Source organism: Gigantopelta aegis, chromosome 6 (assembly GCF_016097555.1).
Source record: "Gigantopelta aegis isolate Gae_Host chromosome 6, Gae_host_genome, whole genome shotgun sequence".
Taxonomy (NCBI): domain Eukaryota; kingdom Metazoa; phylum Mollusca; class Gastropoda; order Neomphalida; family Peltospiridae; genus Gigantopelta; species Gigantopelta aegis.
Window position 1 is genome coordinate 9,889,115 of NC_054704.1, and position 23,459 is coordinate 9,912,573.

At 37.0% G+C, this 23,459-nt stretch overlaps 1 protein-coding gene across 1 annotated transcript; it reads right to left on the reverse strand.

The window, feature by feature from the left end:
* Nucleotides 1-2: 2 nt before the first annotated feature.
* Nucleotides 3-2,653, reverse strand: LOC121374361 (the record flags this gene model as incomplete). The annotated part of the gene is made up of 2 exons (XM_041501464.1): nt 2,037-2,653; nt 3-162 (listed from the first exon to the last, which is right to left on the reverse strand). Coding segments are annotated over exons 1-2 (465 nt in total), but the record flags the coding sequence as incomplete, so codon positions are not given.
* Nucleotides 2,654-23,459: the final 20,806 nt, after the last annotated feature.

Here is a 23,459-nt window from a genome sequence, read left to right on the forward strand (position 1 = left end):
GTGAGGTTGCGAAACCAGGAGGTGTAGAGATCTATGACCGCTATGTTTAACCCGGTCCGGTGAGTCAGAATGTCCTTCAGTGTGGTTTCTCTAGTCCTCTCTTCATCGATGAATTTGAAATCCTTCCCCAAGATATCACTGACCTTAGAATCCCACGTGTACCTGAAAACAGCAAGTATATATTCGAGTGATGTGAAGAAAAAAACTACGTTATGGCGTCACTTGTGTTTTTGTCAGTATGTACAAAAATGTATATATGTGTGTGTGTGTATGTGTGTGTGTGTGTGTGTATATATATATATATATAAAGGTGTGTGATGTTTCACCGACATGTGACAAGTAAGTACAAATAACATTTTACAGATATTTAATTATTAATCAAATGAGTCCAAATGTTTTACCCGTAAAGTTTCCCATGAAATCAAATTTTACAAAAAGCAAATAATGTTCTGATCCTCATGATTAAATATTTTAATTATTTTTAAAATGTTCTTTTTACTTAACGCATTAATAATATATTATGATATTAAACACTATATACAACAAGCAGTGTCGTTCCACATTCAGTTGGTACTGTTCAGTGATTTTAAATCTTTATAACATCAGGTCCGATCATAGGGCTTAACGTGTACATTCGGGGAAAGCTGTTGTAGAGCACGCCTGTCATGGGCGCAGGTGTCTACTTACGCCGGTTCCTTCGTCCAGGACAGGATTACATCATATGGTCAGGTCAGGTCATACAGTTTTACGTGCACATCCAGAGCAAGCTGTTGTAGCGCTCGCCTGTCATGGACACAGATGTCGACCTTGGTCGGTTCCTCCGTCCAGCACAGGATTACATACATGTGTAATCTCATAGTGGGCCTTTAAATTGTGACGAAGCAAGCAAGGGGCCGCAACTCTAAAGATTCGGTAATTAGTTTAGTTCGTACAGTTTTCAATACGCATTTTATTTTTAAAACAGTGCGTTTGAGTAATTACAGAAGATTGTAACAATTTTATTAGAATTTTCCTTTTGTCAGAAATGAGAATTCATTTGTACCAGTACGTAACAGGTCATACACTATTTTATTAACTGTTATTTGACATTTACTTTTTTTTTTTAAAACACACATACATACATATATGTATACACGCATATAGTACACACACACACACACGCACTATATATATAGATACACACACATAACACACAACACGCACACACAGTATACACACAGTACACACACACAGTACACACAGTACACACACAGTACACACACACACACACATTACACACACAGTATACACACACACAATACACATAAAGACACTGTACACACACAGTATATACACACAATACACATAGACACAGTACACACACAGTATACACACACACACACAATACACATAAAGACACAGTACACACACACACACATACAAACACAGTATACACACATATGTCCGTATGAGAGGCAGATACAGGGGGATTCGTTACTGTCACGCAGGCTACTCCTTCCGAAAGGGGGATGGGACGTAGCCCAGTGGTAAAGCGCTCGCTTGATGCGCGGTCGGTTTAGGGTCGATCCCCGTCGGTGGGCCCATTGGGCTATTTCTTGTTCCGGCCAGTACTCCACAACTGGTGTAACAAAGGCCGTGGTATGTACTATCCTGTCTGTGGGATGGTGCATATAAAAGATCCCTTGCTGTTAATCAAAAAGAGTAGCCCATGAAGTGGCCCATTGGGCTATTTCTTGTCCCAGCCAGTGCACCACGACTGATATGTCAAAGGTTGTGGTAAGTCTATGTTCTACCCTGTCTGTGGGATGGTGCATATAAAAAATCCCTTGCTACCAATGAAAAAATGCAGCGGGCTTCCTATCTAAGACTATATGTCAAAGATTATCAAATGTTTGACATCCAGTAGCCGATGATTAATAATCATTATGCTCTGTTGGTGTCGTTAAACAAAACAAACGCCTATCTTCCGAAAGGAAGTCAGGTAAAAAGGTAAAAATGTAAATGAATCAAGCGTTGTACGTTCTGACTCTGCTTACCTCCTCTGTGATTCTTCTAGCTGCATCGCCAACAGCGTCGTGGTGAACGCCTTGGTTAGCGACCCGATACCGAAACGCGTTGTAGCGGCGTCGGCGTCGATGTCAAGTTCAATGTCAGCCTTCCCGAACCCTCTTGTCCATACTTCGCCGTTCTTCACAACCCCCACCGTCAAACCTGTGACTTTCCTACAAGCCAACACATCCTTCATCAAACTCGCGATTTTCGTTTCTTCGCTCCGAGAAAACACCGAAGCCGACGTCGAGAGCGCCATCAGCGAGATAACAACGGCATGAAACAACGTCATCTTTAGACGGTCGTGTCTGAAACCAGTTGGTCTTGTCTTTATCTGTATAGGGTCTCTATCGGTATTTTTGTAAAAGCCTGAAATAGTCTTTTTCTTTGCCTAGGTACTGTTTCTATTAAATTTAGGATCTCTGTATTTTTATATAAGCCGATATGTGATGGGAACAACCTGTCTCCTACCCAGTCTCTATTTCTGCCTACACAGAATTAGCCGATACGCACTGTTTAAAATATATTTAGCTGTGCAGGCGCTACTCTTGGCTATTTACGGTTTTCCTCTATTGACCGTTTTGGGGTAAGGCGATACGCGCTGTATAAAAATACTCATGACCGCTCAGCCGTTCGTGGGTGACTGGCTACACGGAGAGGTAAGCGGTAAGAATGCCAGGGCCGTAGCTATGATGGAAGAGCGATATGAATGAAGTAGAGTAGATTTTCTATTGATCGCATTCGTTGGCGCCTTGCTTATTCGGCATTGTGTTCAACTGCGATCATGAGCACGGGACATGTGAACATTCAACACGGGGGAATGACTCACGACAAAGTTTGTCAGGTAATGGCCGTGCTGGAGGTCAAGACATTCTTCAATCACGAGACACAAATATATGTTAGCTTGGCGAAACTGCCGTGTAACAGTTCGTTTATATCGTGTTCGTTTATATGACATGACCTGACCTGACCTGACCTGACCTAACGGCCAACGTCAGTAATGATAGTAGTAATAAACCATACCCGACAAGATAGTTGAACGTCTGTTTGTGTGTTTGTTTGTTTCCTCGTTGGTAGGTTGGTATAGGTATTGTTTGTTTATACTTAGTTTCGTGCTTATATCCAATTACGCTTATTCCTCAGCTCTGGTCTGTCCGTCCAGGGCTCCGTTTTACAAAGCGACCTTAGTACACTGGCGTAGGAAGCGGGGGGGGGGGGGGGGGGGGACGTGTGTGTAGTGCTAAGATCACCTTAAGTGCAATGCACTTAAAACGTTATCTCAGCGCCAAGATCGCTTCGTGGAACAAACCCGAGGACAGTTAATTAGTAGTTAGTTGTTAGTGGTTAGATAAGATAGATAAGATAAAATTTATTGCATTTAAACATTCCACATGGGAACAGAGTGCACAAAATAACATTAGAAAGTTGCAATATCAACAAACAATTAATGACTATATTTTTACATACATATATACACATACATGTATGTCACTACTACAGTCTATTCATTATATTGGAAAACCAACTTGCAAATGACACCTATGTTGGCTGGGTCCTGATTTTATATAATAAAAATAAACTGCTCTTTGGGTGTCATATTTAAAAATGAAGGGTTGTAGTTGGAGATAAAATGAAATAACTTTGACCGCTGATACTTATATTTCTTACATTGTACAATATGATGAAATTCATCTTCAGTGATATTGCATTCATCGCAGAGATGCTGGTCAAGAGGAGTATATGGTTTTGTATGCCTGCCAGTTTCAATTTTCAAGTTATGGTCACTAAGACGGAGTTTAGAGAAATGTTTTCTATGATCTGGGTTTAAGCAGTGAATTAAATATGGTTCTAAGTATATTTCTTGTTTGAGAGTTTCATATGTTCTCATTTTATTGCCAGTGCTAGTGTTTTTTTAATAATATTTAGACTTTTTTGGAAATGTTTTTGATAAAAATTCTTTAATAACTTTATTAGATAGTTTGGGCTGTTAATAATACTTCTGTTTAGACCTAAGTGGTCGATAAATGAATGTAATTTGTGAAGCCAACCAATATTCTTTCTTTCTAAAGCCATGCTTTCTTTAAAAGCATACTGCAGTACAATATTTTTAGTTTTTTGCACATGAGAGTGGAAGTTCACCATTCGTTTTACAACATTCATTAAAATAGGATATAAGCCAAGTTCAGCTTTTGAACTCCAATTGTGGGAATTCTTGGTAGTTTGTAGTGTATGTTTACAGAATTTTAAAAGCAGTTTTTCAGGCAGAAATGTGTCTATGTTTTTTAAAGATATATAATTTGCACCCCATACTTCACTACCATATAGGGCAACAGGTTCAACCAGAGTGCTAAACAATTTACAAGAGATATCGGTTGGCAGATTGTAGTTTAACAGATTTTTCTGAAGGTAGTAGAGACAGCCTAATCCTTTTTTCCATAGAGAATGAACACATTCTTTAAAATTCCCATTTTGAGTAACATCTATTCCCAAATAGGTATATTTGTTTGTAATCGGTACAGGGATGCCAGATAGATACCATTTAATCTTATTTGTTTTGCTGTTTCCTCTAAAAATAACAATCTTTGTCTTACTTATATTAGTGTTGAGATCATTATCTTTGCAATATTTGGAAAGTTGCCCAAGGAGGTTTTGTAAGCCATCTGGATCTTCTGATAACAGAAGTAAGTCATCTGCAAAAAAGATGTGGCTAAATGACATTTTGTCAAGTGATACCTTACCTTCAATATCTGCTACATATGTTTCAAAGTCATTAATGAACATATTGAAAAGGGTTGGTGATAGGATGCACCCCTGCCGTAATCCAATGTTTGAATGAAATGGCATTGAACAGCCTTTATTAGTTTGAACACTATAAGTTACATTTGAGTAAAGGGACTTGATTATGTTTAATATATTGCCCGTAATTCCCAACAATGCAATTTTGTTGAATAGTTTGTGTCTATTAACAGAATCAAATGCCAGTTTGAAATCAACAAAACAGCCATAGACTTTTTTCTTTTTACTTCGGTATTTATCAATGAGTGTTTTTAGAGTAAATATATGGTCTGTAGTCCTAAAGCCTTCCTGAAATCCAGCTTGGCACTTGTCACTTTGATTAGTTTCAGTTATGTAACTAACTATTTGTTTATCAATAATCTTACAAAACAGCTTTCCAATACAACTACTGAGGGCGATTCCTCTGTAATTACTTGGGTCAGTTCGGCTTCCCTTCTTATGCAATGGAACAATAATTGAGTGAGCCCATTTTGGTGGGAAATATCCATCTACTAAAATATCATTAAATAATTTAATTATATGATCAATTATTATTGGAAAAAGACATTTGATAAATTCATTACTTATATTATCATCTCCTTGGGCTTTTCCCGATTTTATTTCCTTTATTGCAGAAAAGATTTCATTAGCACAGATTGGAATATTAATTGATTGATTATGTTTAAGATTATCATTAGAGTGATATCCATCATTGGTTGGATTAGTTATAATTGATGGCTTGTATAAGGTGTCTTGGAAATGCTTCACTAAATTTTCTGAGTCTGGTAATGTTTTATTTTTATCGTTCCCTTTAATATTATTTATTGTTTGCCATAGCAATTTTGAATCGGTTGCTGGTACATCCCTAAGTTTTGAAACTAACTTATCTTTATGGGCTCTCTTTTTTCTTCTAATTAATTTCTTATACATCTTTTTAGATAGGAATGCATTTTGTTTTGTTTCAGGACTATTATTATTATTCAGGCTAACAAATTTAGATTTCATGTCTACCTCTGCCTTTTTACATTCATAATCATACCATGGGTTTTTCTTTTGAACTTTAGTTGAATTACTAGCTTTGGTAGCAGACACATTTATTGAATTAAGGATTGATGTAAATTTGTCTACCATAACTTCTGCATCTTGAGGTGAATCTGGGGATGGCCCCATGATGAATGCATCAAGTGCCTTCTTAGTTGCATCAGACATCACTGCTGAGTAAACAAATTGCTGGCTATCAGTGTGCCACTTTCTTAGTTTTCTTTTCCTAAATATATATTTACACTTTCTGGGGGGGTTTTCTTGTATGGTTTTAACAGACACATCAAGTTTTAAAGACAACTGACAGTGATCCGATAACCACGTGAGTGGTTTCACATTAAAATAAGTAACATAATTATAAAGTTCATCAGAGATGAAAATGTAATCAACTACACTCTGCCCATTGAATGTGTGACAAGTAAACTGTCCCAAGTGATCCCCAGCCATACGACCATTCAGTGCCGTTAACTTATAAAACGCTGCTAGTGATAGGAGTGATTGGCCAAATTTATTTGTTAATTCGTCTCTGCTGTTTCGTTGTGTTTGAATATTAGAGAAGATAGTAGATGGTATGTCTGGAAAAAAATTCTGGTCATCACTTGTCACACATTCAAAAACATTCCCCATTCTGGCATTGAAATCACCTCCAATAATGATATGCCCATGTTGTGAATATTGTAGAATCTCCTTATAAATATGATCAAATGGGTCATTTTTGGTACATTTCCAGTATGACGAGTTATCAGGGGGAATATATGTGGTACATATATATATATATATCTTGGTCAACCGACCAAACTGTTTTATCTAATCTAATCCACAAAGTAAATTCACTATTGGACACAACAGTGATAAAAGGTTTTAAGTAAAGTTTGCATAAAAAAGCTAAGCCACCACGTCCGACTTGCACAAATTGTTTTCGTGGATTCAAAACACAGTAAAACAGTAAACACAGACAACCACCGACGCCTGGATTATTCTGGTAAGTGTTCCAGTCCGATCATGGTCATGAGATCTGGACAACACGGGTGGTGGTGTTGATTTATGGTAAAGTGTGTCTGGTAATGAACGTGAGGCGCTTAGTCAAGATAGTCTTCAATAACGAGGCCCATATTTTAACGTTGCGTAACGTATTAACGTGTTTATATCCTGATAGTTCAAACACGCTTACTGTTCGCACAGCCTCCGTTTAAAATCAGATTAAGAGGGAAATTGGAAGTTGAGAATTCGATGGGCAGAAATTTACAATACGTTTAGTCCAGAGTCCGTTTATCCTTGTAGCATATTTAGCACGTGCTACGGACCCCGCGGTGATGTGTACATTTATGTTTTTCAGGTCATTTTCCCCCCTCTCCCCGATGGATTTGCAAAATGTATATCCTGTGAATGGGGGGGGGGGGGGGGGCACCGCTGTTATTTGTGCTACAGGCCCCGCTGATCCTTAAACATGCTCTGGTTTAGTCAAATAGTAAATGTTAATTAGTCAAAAAATACTGTGCACTAGTTTAAAATTTAAATGGTTTCCCCAAACATAATGACGAATATGGTATTTTAGAAGGGTGGTCTAAAATGTTAATCCAATTACATTATATATTATTTTTCTTATCAGGAATTCACCTATGGAATTTTCTTAAAGGAGCTCAATCACGGATTTAGTGGGCCTTGTTTCTGTAAATATGCATTATAAATGAAACTTACATTCATTTGGAATACCAAACCTAGTTATTGTATGATCCAAAATATTTTAATTGAACTACGATCGAGGGAATTCCATGATACGCTTCTTGTTTTAAATTTGGAACTCTTCTTGTGATGAGACATGAAAAATACGGGGTAAAAAAGGACTCGTAGTGATGAGGCTATATATACGACAACCGTATAATGTAGTTTTGGATTTTATATAAACGATCGTCGCGTGTAGAGAAATGAGTGCCGGCTATATACATGGCAAATAATAAAAATATATATTATTTCATGACGAAAATAACCGCGAATACGCTGAAATAAAATAATAAACAGTCGGAACATGAACTCACCATTTATTATTATTATTATTATTATTATTATTAGGCGCGTGTGAAGATTATTTTGACTTGTTCGCAAAGTGGTATTTCGGTTTTAATGTATAGCGTAAAAAAAACAGTGTACTGTTGCATGTTTTGTCGTCCAAAGGTTGGCTAATTATTACTTAACCCAGCTGAATCCAGTTCTACGTGCAGGGACAAGTTCAGCCTGCCGTTTGTGCGTGTGTTCACGCACGTTAATCTTGCATTTTTATAGCCAAAATCCACCAGATAAAACACCGCCCTACACCCCAAAAAGGTAGTAGTAGGCTAATAATAATAATAGTAGTAGTAGTAGTAATAGTAATAGGAATAATAATTGTGTATTATTATTATTATTATTATATTATTATTACATGTATTATAATGTTGGTAAAATCACGTTTTTTATAGAAACGTTACATACATTTAGAGGGGACCCGCGAGTGGTCTCAGCTTTACTAGTAGCCTATAAAAAAATGTATTTTGAGTTTTATTGCCCCTTGCAATTGTCATATAATACCTTGTTGGGTCAATAATTAGGTTAACCATCTGTGACAGAGCGCGTTTAACACTACAACTAAAAACATCTAAATCATTATTAACTTTTAAAATACAAATACAAAAAGGACGACAGGCATCTTCCAAAATATGTTTTACCTTGGTACTACAAGAGAGAAAATATTACATTGTAGATTTCGTCTTGGCATCGGATGTATGTGACATGAACCTACATGTGGCTGTGGACAAATCATTGAAGATTTTATTCTTTATTGTCCTATATAGACCGAACTTCATGACATGATCATAGTACAACACTGTTCGGTCAGGAAATCAAGAGTATTCGACACAAGAGAACGAAGTTTGGTCGAAAGCAATTCAGAAGTTCTTTATTGGAAGTAAACGGTTTGGTGTACTAATGAACTATGTAAAAAACCCAATATATGTATGTGTGTGTGTGTGTGTGTGTTATGCGTGTGCGTCTTGTTTTCATAAACTGATAGTCTTAGAAATAATAAGATGTCTATGTCAGTTTTTTTTAATTATTCCATCTGTATTTTATGATGTATGGAGAAATCTTAATATAGGCCGGCACGTCTGTTGGCAAATCCATTACCATTAGAATTTAGTAAATAAATATTGTTTAAAGCAAAGCTCACATCCATAACAACGCCTAATTAGTCCAAAATAAGTGGGGTCACATAGTAAAGGGTGGGGGGGGGGGGGGAGGGGGGTTCTTCTGGTAGACAAAAGGAGCACTTTTAAACAAAAAAGCATTTATTGTTCAAGGGGTGTTACTGCCTCTTTGCTCCTTCCCCTAAATACATCGCTATGATGCCTATGTAATTAACAATTGTTGTTGGATATGAATGTACATTGTGGACACTTGTAATAATTCCATGTTTCTTTGATTCAGGGTGTGGCGTGTTGTTAAAAATTATTTTCCTTTTTTTTTCATTACTTTTCTTACATTAGGTTTCGTATTATTGGCCACGTAACCGTTAAAGGTATTGATAAAGTATCTTGGTGGAACGGTGTTGTGGGGGGGGGGGGGGGGTATTTTTATGGGGTGTTTTTTTTTGGGGGGGGTGTATTTTTATGGGGTGTTTTTTTTTTGGGGGGGGGGTGTATTTTGGTGTGAGTGTTGTTGATTTTGCTATTATTGGGGGGGGGGGGGGGGGGGGTCTAGCCGAGAGTTCTACGACTGGTATATTAGCGTGCGTTTCTTGGTTCTAGAATGTGCCAACAAACATTCCTTTCTTGGAAGACCAAATATGACTAGTGACCATAATCTTCTCGTCTTGACAATGGTATATTTTTGTCTAGTTACGTTCTTATTGAAGGTTCAAACACACCCATCCTGATCGCCATCTCCGACATCATGCCCGTTGTATGGATCGGGAGCGGGACGTTGCCTTGTGGTAAAGCGCTCGCTTGATGTACGGTTGGTCTGGGATCGATCCCAGTCGGTGGGCCCAAAGGGCTATTTCTTGTTCCAGCCAGTGCACCACGACTGGCATACTAAAGGCCGTGGTATGTGGGATGGTATATATCAAAAAATCCCTTGATACTAATTGAAAAATATAGCAGGTTTCCTTTCTAAGACTATATTTCAAAATTATCAAATGATTAATAAATCAATGTGCTCTAGTGGTGTCGTTAAACAAAACAAACTTTACTTTGTATCGATTTGTATCACCATTATTCGCATGCCATAAAGGTGTACGTCAAAGTGAAAATTTATCCCCGATTTTATTTTCCTTATATTTAAATGACCTAGAAAACTATTTACTTGACCACGGTTGTGAAGGCGTTTCTTCGATCACAGATAATAAAAATAACCCATCAGACATTGGAATACATCTTTGCTTATTGTACGCTGATGATACTATTTTATTAGCAACAAGTGCAGTGAATTTACAACACACGTTAAATATATTCTATCAATATTGTAATATTTGGAAACTTAAAAAAATACTACACAAACAAAAGTATTAATTTTTAATGGAAATTCTAAAGATTAAAAATATACTTTTAAGATTGGAAAAACTAGTCGAAAATGTCAAAGAATACAATTATTTAGGTGTCACTTTGACTTAACCAAATAACTTTAAAATACATGTACCAAGATTAGACTTAAACAACCAGCGACAAAGACTATGTATTTCATTGTGGCAAAAGCAAAACATTGTCGTCTATCAATAGTGTAAACTCAAAATGTTTGACTCGATGGTTCTGCCAATATTATTATATGGCTGTGAAATATGGGGATACGAAAACAACCACATCTATAACTCTGTTCAAATCAATTTTATTCGACATATTCATCCTGTAAAAAAAGCGACCCCATTTTTCCTGTTATATGGTGAACTTGGTAGAATGCCAGTTGAGCTGATTAACCACAAAATATTAATTTGTTATTGGGCACGAGTTATCTCAGGGAAACAATCTAAACTATTTCTGTTATTATACAAATCAATGACGAGAGACCATAATAGCAATGGAACTAACTATAACTGGATTGCTGCTGGTAAAAATATTTTAGATCACCTAGGAATGAGTAATACCACAAACATTTCTATCTGTAAAATGGCTATCACAACAAATTAGCATAAGACAAAACGACCAGTATTTACAAACATGGAAAAATAATATTTCAGAGTCATCGAGAGGTAAAACCTACGAACATTTCAAAGAGCAACTAAATTTTGAGAATTATCTTAATATTATTCTTGAAAAATTATGGACCGTTATGATAAAATTTAGGATTTCTAATCATTATTTACCTGTTGAGACTGGACGTTGGAATACAGTTCTATCAGAAGACAGACTTTGTACTATTTGCGACGATAAACACGCGTGTGCCGTAACTAATTATAAAATTAACATCAAACAAGAAAACAAATTAACATCTAACAAAAAAAATATTAATGAACAATAATCCAATCATTTCAGTCATGTAATGATCAAAAGCCTGCTGCCTTTCATCTACTTACCCTCTAATGACGTCCGTTTGTTTCAGAAATTACCAATGATAGTTTGATGTTGATGCTAATTTCCGGCGTGTTTGAACTACAAGGACCTTTGATTAATCGGTATATTGTCTTATGAGGCCGTATCTGATCAATAGGTACCTGTGAGAAGTGTTCAGTATAAAACAAGATACACTTGGCCCCAAAATCATTCCTCTTTATATATTTTACCGTAACTGTCCATTATTTGCATATTAATTGTTCACGAGAATCATGGATGTGAGTAGTTCTCAGCGGACCGTCGTTACCCACAAGTCCAAACACATGGTGGCCTGGCTTCTGAAGAACGAATTTGTCTCGGCTACAGACTTCAGAATATCACACTACAGGTGAGGATCAATATATTATTCTGTTATATCATGGGCGTCAATCCGGCTTTAAAAGTGTGGGGACGTGTTGTGTTTGGGTGTGTCTGGGTGTGTGTTTGTGTGTGTGTGTGTGTGGGGGGGGGGGGATATATATAGATTGTCCACCGATCGACGCCCATGTGTTATATATCTTTTATTAGGTGTTTTTGGAGTTTTAAACTATTTATTTTATTGAATTTCAAATTCACTGAATAATATAAACGCCAGATTGGTATATATATTAAATAATTCCGGTTAGGTAATTTATAATCAGTCCATAGTATCATATAAGGAAATGGTTCAATTACGGAACGTAACGTCTTACAAATACAACAATATTAAGACGTTTATTGGTATGATTTTGAATAGAAATATAATTATAAATAGCAATGATTTTGACATTTTTATTCCAAATGAATTGTTTTAGTTTTTTAATTTGGTACATTTATTTATTTCACGATTGATTTATTTAATTATTTATTAGTGGTTTTGTGCATTTTTTATTGATTGATTTATTTATTTATTTATTTATTTTTATTATTATTATTGTTATTATTATTATTATTATCATCATCATCATCATCCTTTAACGCACTTCGTTTAATTTAATAATTTATTATTATTATTATTAGTATTATTATTACAGAAAACGAACGAGTGTGAAACAGTCTGACACCAGTCTACGGAAGATAGTTCTACAGAGTCGTCTGCAGCAGCTGGCGACCAGGCGACATTCGCTGCAGCACAAAGATCTAGAACTACGTTTTAGGCGGGACGATCTCCGCAGAAGAGCAGACGAACTCTTTTACAATGGTGGTAAGTTCATCATTTACAAACAGTAAATATTTTGAAGATTTACGAACAGAAATTAAATAGATTTCTTACCAAAAAAAAGAACACACTGTAATATATCCTATATAAAAATGTAGTTAGAATTATAACATTGAAAGTAGGCCTAGTAATCAAACAAGAATATGATGTTTGTAGGGCGAAAGCAATTAGGTGATAACTACTCTGATTTTACTTTTATTGCTAGTTCCTTTTAATGGGGGAGTGATTGTTGGTGGTGTTCGTTTTAGTGTTTGTCTCTTTGAAGGAGGGGTCTTTTATATATGGTCAACATAAAACACACAGATTAGTACTCCTTTTAACCACTCCGTTAATTAGTAACATACATATATAATGGTTAATTTATTCCACTGATCTGTTCCGTGCTAGTTTTGATTTAGTGAAACTAGTCTGGGTGTGGCAGTCGTCTGTGACGGTGCAAGAAGAGTGGCTGTCCTCCTATAGACACTAGATGGGGATCCGTGGATTGTGCAGATTCGGCCCTCATCATGTATTATCGTTTTGTCATTCAGATTGATCGTGGATAAAGGTTTTGTCATTCAAATTCTTAAACCGATAGATTTGGATCATTATGTCTTAAAAGGAAACACGTCTTTCATTACTGAATGAAATGATTAGCTATTTTGTTGTTTAAATGATTAGCTAATGTTCGTTGTCATTTTATTATTTCCTTATTAGATATCAATAGGTATTTATGTTTAGAGCTGTTATTTTCATTTCAACTTATTTTCGTGCTTATATTCAATTAAGGTTCAATCACACTGTCCTGGGCACACACATCAGCTATCTGGGCTGTCTGTCCAGGACTGTGGGTTAGTCGTTAGTTTGTTAGTGGTTAGTTAGAGAGAAGAGGGTGTAGTGGCCTTACACATACCCACTGAACCCTTAAGAACTATCTCCGGGTTTGGAGTCGGTACCTGGCTGCGAACCCTGTACCTACCAGCCTGTAGTCCGATGGCTTAACCACTGCGCCACTAAGGCCGGTTAGAGCTTTTCAAACAATTTTGAATCCACAAGCGCACCTAGTGCAGCTGTTAATATGTTTGTAAACCACTTGATGTTCTGAGAGAAATGAAGTTCAGGGCTCAGTTGTTCAAAGCATAGTTAAATTAACCCTGGGTTAGTCTCATAGTTAAATTAACCCTGGGTTAGTCTCATAGTTAAATTAACCCTGGGTTAGTCTCATAGTTTTTCTTTTAATTATTATTACACGTGTCAAAATAAACTTTACATTTGACTGTGTGTGGATACCTTTGGTTGTTCTAAATCAAGCTTCAAATTATGTCTTCAGTTATTATTTGTATTGGTTTTGAACATTTCTGTTAACCACTGGAAAAGCAACGTTTGCACAATTGGCCCCATTTGGCTGCGATAGCGGTAGTTGTAGTGGTATTAGTAGCTGCTATTGTAGCCAATAATGGCAGCAGCTAGTTGTCATCAGAAATAATGATTCTGTTGAGGACAATTTCGAAGTATCAATTATTAATGACTAAAAAAAAATGTCTGTATGCGTTTTCGTATTCTTAAAGTCATTAAAATAATATATTTGGAGATTGTGGGAGTCGACGTAAGAATTCCAACACTGGTCGGTTGTCACAGTGGCTCACAATGTTCTGCAACCTGTTGGTGACATCTCTGTGGAGGTGGTGGGTCTTCTTCGTCCAGTGCATGGGTCATGGTATTTCGTTAGAGACAGTTAGTAATTATAATAATATGGGCAAACTGACTGGGGGATGATCTACAGGTTAAATACTGGGTAGCGAATTTACTGCAAGGTGACGTGGTGAATTCCTCGACAGGATGATCTAGAGGTTAAATACTGGGTAGCGAATTTACTGTAAGGTAACGTGGTGAATTCCTCGACAGGATGATCTAGAGGTTAAATACTGGGTAGCGAATTTACTGTAAGGTGATGTGGTGAATTTCTCGACAGGATGATAACTTGCTGGCTTACCTTTGTTGTTATGATTTTAATGTCTGAATAAACTACAAAAACTTTTATTTTCATTTTCTGTTAGACGTGTCTGTGTCTCCCGCCAAGAAGCCCCGGATGGGCGTGTCCTCCCTGATCCCGGTGCAGAAACATCTGACCAAGACGAGCACCACGCAGACGTCGTCCAGCCTGCTCACCAGAGTGACGTCACAGGAAGTGCTCTTCTACACGCGCAACGGAGTCAGGTGCACGTGGTGTTAAATGAAGAGACTGTTTACAACAACGAACACTGACGTTTTGAATGCTGTGTTGAAAAGAAAATATCGGCCTCTGAATACCGCGTTGACGGTGAAACATCGACGTTTTGAGTACTATGTTGACGGTAAAACATTGACGTTTCATTTCTGTGCTGATGGTCAAACATGTGTATTTTGAATAGTGTGTTGATAATGAAACATTGACGTTTTGAATACTGTGTTGATGGTGAAACACTGACATTTTCAAAATCGTGTTGATGCTAAAACACCGATATTTGTTTTAATAATATGTTGATGGGTAAACGGAGTTATTTTGAATGCTGTGCTAAGATCACTACTTTAAGTGTGATAGAAGCTTCTTTGTTATTAAATTATTGTTATGTCTTGTTATTTACTAGGCACGTATGGAAAATAAATGAATTTATTCTTATTGCATTCGTGTTTAATCATGTTGTACATTATTCAGAGGGTTTAGAGTTTTGTTGGACTGGGTTAGATTTTCTTTGGTTTGGTTCACATCTTCAATTAGCCCCATTCACGTGCAATCTTGTGGGGAAACTTGAAAAACCATGTGAGCTTCATAATGACAAAGCAAAGCCTGGCCACACCCTTAATAACCGGTTTGAAATATAAATGCTTGAGCTAGTTTTAAAATCGTGAGGGTATGTGTATTTGTATACAGATTGCTGTTTACACATAAACCATACTTGACCTGTATACGTACCGTTAGTGTTTCACCACTCCGTGAAATGATGTATGTATATATGTCTATATCTCACTATCTCACCAGTAAATGTAGACTTTGCCCTTTATGTTTCGTCAAATATAAATATGTCACTACTTTTCCTAAAAACTTTACACTTCTTATTTTAAGAAATCCATGCAGTAAGTATTGTTTACGAGATACTTCACACTGTGGAATACTATTTTGAGTAGTTTATGATCTGACCAGCTGGTCGACAGAACTACCATTACTCCTATTTACAAAATATGTATAAAGTTTAGATTCATGGTATTAAATTATATGGATGTAATGTCTTTTTAGGGTCGTGTCGATAAATTCAGTATATAAAGGAACTCTGTACATTATGTTGAGCGTTGTAGATAATAATTAGGGCAGAGGTATGGGGAATGTCTTCAGGTAGAAAAAAAGCATATTTTTAACCTTAAAATGGTGCAACTACACATACATACACACACACACACAGATACACACTCCCCATAAGGTAGCAATATACGGTCCTGATAACAAATAAATGTCTCTTAGATGCTCGTTTAATATTCTGTAACTTTAGGGGCGGGCGTAGCCCAGTAGTAAAACGCTGCACTGAAGACGTGTCGCTCTAGCATCGACCCCCATGGGCCATTTCTCGTTCCAGCCAGTGCTTGACAACTGGTTTAAAACATCCGTGGTATGTACTATCCTGTCTTTGGGATGTTGCATACAAAATAGTAGCCAATTGCGTGGCCACTGCGGGTTTTCTCTATCATTATCTGTGTGGTCCTTAATCACATGTCCGACGCCATATAACCGTAATTAAAATGTGTCGAGTGTATCGTTAAATAAAACATTCCTTCCTTCTGTTTCTTTAATACGAGTGTGTGCAAGCAATAACAAAGTGTGTCAACCAGTTACAAATACATGGCTTAAAAATACATATTAATCAAACACACACTAATCAATGTAACAAATAATGGTCACCACAAAATAAATAACTTAGCCGCACAACAAACAATCTTATTATAAGTACAACAGTACATATGTATCATGTAGTACACTAAACATTAGGTTTAACCCACAAGTAAATGAAAGGAACATTATAATAATATAGGAATGTTGTTTGAAACACCGTCAACTTTTTTAAATTACAAAAATGCACAAGCTGCCACACTAATCCACATGATAATTATTAAATTAACTCAAAATTAAATTAATATATGTACAAGAACAATTTAACAAGATACATGTATATCGAACTTGTATGACATGAACGCAGGCTCGAAAGTAATTTCAGACGACACGTTCGAGATAACAGAGGTTTTACGACTACACCATTACTGGTACGGATAATCATAAAGGGTCGAATTTACAAAGCCTGTTTATGTTTTACACGCATGCAACTACATATAGTTAAAAGGTGTGAACACCTGCGTTTAAATAACAAAAATTAATAATAAATAAATAAACAGGGTTCGTAACGATGAGTTGGTAACAGTACTAATCGTTTAGCTAGTTTTACAGATCGGCTCTGTTACGGACTTAAAGATGGCGGCATGCTTAGAAGTGCTATTTATTTATTATTACTTTTAGCTAAACTGCAAACTGCTGTGACGCCACCAACTACACTCAAAGTGGTGGCCTTTCACAATCCGTAGAAGACCAGTTGTTTGTGAATCTTCAGCTGAGATCTATGCATGCCAGCCCTACCATTCTAAATGCCTACCTATGGTTTATATATTTCAAAAGATAACATCCAAACAAACGGCTACTGGAATAGCTTATTTTAAAGGTTCAATATGTGGCGCATTTTTCGGTCGACACATGTCCGCAACAAGAATCAAACCTACAGTAAAAGCCACAAACCCTATCCCGCTGTAACCAATAGCAACAGATGATAGACGGTGGTCCGGAATACTGATGCGCTTGCGGATTGTTCGAGATAAATTGTGTTTGCTGATTTCCAGTTGTTTAATCAAGTTAGCGATCTCTGTTGATAAGTTTGGAGACAGGACATTAAAACAACGGCAGTTGGAGTAACTCTCGCAGTGAACACCGGTGTAGTCGTTACGACACGCGCATGCGTACGACCCGGTAGTTTGAATGCAGCTTCCGCCGTTTAGACACGGATTCGACTGACATGCGTTGATTTCTGAAAAAGTAATATTTAAAATAATGTTATTAAAATAATATTAGAATATTGAATATTAACGAATATTGTTGGCACATCCGTTAATAATAGAATATTGAATGTTAAAGAATATTGCATTCACATCCGCAGATAATATTAACAGGCACGGCGGAGCTGGGGGTGGGTGGGGCTTTAGCCCCTCTAATAATTCTGAATAAGAAATATTACTAGCAATAAATCTTAAGGCAGAGATGAATTTTACTTGTAGAATGCAGGAAATTGCATTTCATGACATCTAGTTTTTACAATTTTAAGGGGAGCATAGCTTACCCCGAAATCCCCCCCCCCCCCCCCCCCCCCCACCCCCAATGTCGACTTGCTTCCACCGTGCCTGGATAATTGAAGGTCGTACGTAGCCTACAAAACGTACTAATAAAAAACACAATCAGGTCACGGTAAAATCACAGGGTGCTCTCCCAACTAGACAAAACGGGCACCTTTAAACCACGAGAGGGCTACTTCTTTTCTTCTTCTTCTTCTTCTTCTTTTTTTTGTGGGGAGGAGAGGGTTGTCAGAAGCAAAGGATTTAATACACTTTATCCATTGTTTAAGTGATTTTTAAATGACCTAGAAATAACACTGTGACGGAACATGCTCTTATCTTTTCGCCTGTGGCGATGTTAATTGTTTTAGAGGGCCGTGTGCAGCTTGGTTACGTAATACCTCCGCGCGACCGTACCCCCTAATACACACTTAGACCAGTTGTGGAGGCCATGTGGCCAGTAGTTACGTAATACCTTCGGTAGTTCGGTTTACGATCGGGGTATTGCTAGCGGAATGGCGACAGTAAGTCTGACCACATAAGAAAAAAATACCGTCTCTGGGAGTTGTGGGAATATCACATGATAGGTGAGGTACCGCGTTGTGGCCCCAGGCGATATTCGCTGTCTCTCAGATTTTTGAATAAATAGATAGGATTTTAAAGATATCGGGAAGAAACATTGGAAGGCTTCCGGGGAACGTTTGTCCGTTTGGACTGGTAAATATATATTTCTGCTCTGTTGTATAACCTTGATGTGATTGATGTGACTTTAAATATGTTAATACTGTATTATACCAATATTATTTAGACAGTGTTTCCGGTAATCTGACGAAGTAAATTGTAGGCTTCACTGTCTAATATTTTATACGAGTATTTGGTAATATAAAGCTTAGCCGGTCATCCTAGAGGACCTAGGTAAACTGTAGGTTATTGTCTTTATTGTGATAGGTACCAGTATTAATTCTGTGTTACAAGGTTACTGAATGAGTAGTTAAGGGTTAATTAAAAATTAACCAGTTAGGAATAGAGTTGTAATTCCTTTATTAATTAAGTTCCCCTGGCAGCGTTTCTCAATTATCACACCTGTGAGTGTTATATCACGGTGAAGTGATTAGAATATTGTGTAAACTAGACTCCTAGTGATTTACTAATTAAGTGATTAGTTCTGGGTTGTTATTACATTGTTGTTGTTAATTAACTACTGCGGCAATTACATTTGTCAGCATAGTGTTAATACAGATTCCAAAGAGTATTGTGTTTTGTTGTGTTTTCTAGTGAACTAAACGTGCTATATAACTATATATTTATATAAGATCATATCTCTGATAAACCTAGAGCCGAGCCACTCGGGTATTGGACTGCCCGATACAGAGAGATCTGAAAGATAAACAGTTAGAAAAGATATTTGGATAATCGTGTTTTATTCAGTTACGGGTATTATAGGATCCCCGTGACAAACACCATGGTGAAATTCTTGGTCATGAGGCTCCGAGGTTACGGTTTGAAGACAGTTACTTGGACAAAGGTGACACGTGAAACTACTGTGTTGTTTTGTATTGTTTTGGGGTGGTTCATTTGTTTGTTTTGTATTATTGTGGTTTAGTTTGGTTTGGTTTGGTTTGGTTTGCACTGTCAGGAACCGACACCGGATATTGTTATTGTCGTAGAGACACGTTTTGCTAGAGAAACTTTTGGGGGTCACATACCATTATTCTACTCCGTATAAATTTATATATATTACTTTAACATGGTATAACATAGTTCGCATAATGCATTTCTTTTTGCTAAACATTTAAATTGTGACTGTACGGCGAATTGCGGCGGTGTACGGCTGTATATGGTGAATTGCGGCGGTGTACGGCTGTATACGGCAAACTACATTACCAGTTGTCTCAATTTCAAACAATTGCCGAAACTCTCATAATGAACTGTTTGACGTAGTTGTTTGCTAAATGTTTAACATAGGTGTGTGTGTGTCTCTCTCTCTCTCTCTCTCTCTCTCTCTCTCTCTCTCTCTCTCTCTCTCTCTCTCTCTCTCTCTCTCTATATCTATATATATATATATATATATATATATATATATATATATATGCTTAATTATCACTTATAACTAAGTTAGATGTTAACACAATTTTATAATCTTAGTTCACTCATGGTACTAAGAGATCTAGCAATATCCGTTGGCTGCCCCATACTGGGCTTGGGGAACAAACGGCTCGTGTCACTTTGGGAGTACACGCGACATGGTCATCTCCTGAGACAAATATCGTTTTCAATGAACATGAACACTCACACCACCGAATATGTTTACACAGGTCGACCTAGTTTACACGAATCGCGTTCAATGTCATTAGCGACATAAAGTAAACCAGTCACTGTGTGTATTAAACCTAGTCATTCTGTTTCTATTGATTTGTGTGTGTTGACCTTTAGTGTGTTTACTAAACCATGTCAACGTCACTTGACGCAATGATGGCGTGGGTTGAAATATTGACATCCTGACCGGTTTTACCTGGTCAACATCACCATGGGCGCCGCTGGGATAACTACTTTTGCATGTCATCCCGTCTGACCGGAAATTATTTTACGTTCATATTCACATATTAGTTTAAGTCAATCATATTTGGTCTGGTAGGTTTTCAGCCAATTTCGACCCCTGAATGGAAAATATCACGACGCCATAAATGCTATTTGCACACATTTGCATATTAATGAAATATACGTGCATAATAAAGCGAATACTGAATTGTGCGAGAATTAACCCTCATCAGTTATATCCTTTTTACTTTAATGAAAGCGTGTGATAAAAGGTGATGAAATGTGTACCTGTCATACACGTGGGTCCAGAGAATCCCGCCGAACACCGACACACAAAGTAGTTGACGTGGTCTTCACAGGTTCCATTGTTGTGACAAGATGTGCTCGAACACTCGTTTATATCTGCAGTATATTTAATATCAGGTGTAAAATAAAATTGATTATTTAAATGTCACAAAAAGAACGTGTTTCCAACACCATTATTTAAGAATTTGTTTGTTAAATATGAAGACAACTGCTTTAATTGTCAATTAAGTTGCTATAACATTCCCAGGGACTGTACCAGAAAGCATCTTGGGAGGTGGGTGGATGTGGTGAGGTTGCTTTTGCCTGAATTAAACGGAAATGATCGAATCTGAATAACAACCACACAATTATATAGGATTCCAAATTAATCACTACGCATTTGTATATGGATCGCAACTAATATTGTGAGTAGAATGATGGAAATGAAGGTTTCAGGCCAGCTAATTTTCCCCTAATATCTATATCGTTTTTGCCAGAATCCGGATTTAATCTAGTACTTTGGGTGGGAGTTGACCACACCACCTCTTCCCCACCACACCACACCCCACCACAACCCTATCCTTTGTCTCGTACCAGAGAGTGTCCATGGCGGTTTACCACGTTTAAAACGAAGTGTTAATGTACTGTATTTGCGAAATGGTAATAAATTAAAGTGTTATACTTTTCTGTTTACTACCTGTCTGACATCTGGATCCTGTGTAACCGGGTCGACAGTCGCACACGTAAGAATTGGTGTAGTCTGTGCATGTGCCTTTGTTCATACAGGGGACACTGGAGCAGTCGTCTATATCTGTAGAAAAGAAAACAATTAATTAAGTTTGACAATGCACCAATAATTGTTGTCAAAACCTTTGTAATCCGCTAATAGGTCTTGGTTAAAATTTCAAAATCTAAGCCATTGTTCTGTTTTAAACTCCGATTTAGACCAAATGTCTTCTTGTTTCAACTCTCGTCCTCTGTTAGAACCAGTCCGAAACATTTACTAAGCAGTATACAATCATTAATACAATTTGTTTATATGTTAATCATTGTTATATAATAATAATATTACCCGTAGAATATAAACAGTATAATACCTGTCTGACACTTTTCACCGGTAAATCCTGGAGGACACTCGCAACGGAAAGAATTGATGTTATCAATACAAGTAGCTCCGTTTACACACGGGTTACTGGAACAGTCATCAATGTCTGCAATTAAAAACAAACTGGATTATTGTTTTAGAGGGCACGAGATATTGTTTATCTTACAGGTGAGTGTGAGTGTTAAAATACAAGTAGCTCCGTTACCACACGGGTTACTGGAACAGTCATCAATGTCTGCAATTAAAAACAAACTGGATTATTGTTTTAGAGGGCACGAGATATTGTTTATCTTACAGGTGAGTGTGAGTGTTAAAATACAAGTAGCTCCGTTACCACACGGGTTACTGGAACAGTCATCAATGTCTGCAATTAAAAACAAACTGGATTATTGTTTTAGAGGGCACGAGATATTGTTTATCTTACAGGTGAGTGTGAGTGTTAAAATACAAGTAGCTCCGTTACCACACGGGCTACTGTCACATATATGATCATCTATAAATACAAACAATCGTGATTATCAACGCGAAAATCCTATTTAATATCACAATGCATTGGTCACTAAAATACGACTACAATAATAACCTAAGGTACTAAGAATTTGTAATGCTCCTGTGCATTTATTAAACAACACATTTAACAACGCTAACTAATCATGCGGTAATTAGCAATAGATATTATTGCTGGAAAATAGAGTTGAATACCTTTCTCACACTGTTCACCGGTAAATCCTGGAGGACACTCGCAACGGTAAGAATTGACGTCGTCAATACAGGTACCTCCGTTAACACACGGGTCGGCAATACATTCATCGATATCTGTAAATAAGGAAATTATGATTATTGACGTAGTGAAACAAACAAGGTAGCTACTATAATCTGGATTCTTACATTTACATTTAAAATACGAATTCGATCGTGAAATATCTACCTGACATACAAGTGGGTCCAGAGAATCCCGCCGGACACCGACACACAAAGTAGTTGACGTGGTCTTCACAGGTTCCATTGTTGTGACAAGGTGCGCTCGAACACTCGTTTATATCTATAATATGTAATATCATAGCTTTAATACCATTGACCATTTAAATGTCATCAATACTACGTAGTACCGATACTTTTATTTAATAATAGTCAATTGTAAGCATGGAAAGAATAGCTTATTTTCATTTGGGATGCAAGTAATTATGCCTAATAGTTGAACATGAGACATTTCTTTGACAGAATAGTTATAAAATATCCAATGTCAATCTAAAATAATTTGTGACGTAAGTAAATTAAACATGTCAAAAGTAGTGCCAGAGTGCAGGTTGGTTGAAATAGATTTAATACTTTCTAGTACCTGTTTCACATCTGTCTCCTGTAAACCCAGACGGACATCGACAAACGTAAGTATTGTTGTGATCTGCGCATGTGCCGTTGTTCAGACAGGTCGCATTGGTGCAGATGTCTACATTTGTAGTTTTTGAAGCTAAAAGGCGAATTAAAGGAGCACAATCAAGTCGATAGCAAAATACTTTTTGTTAATTATACAGAT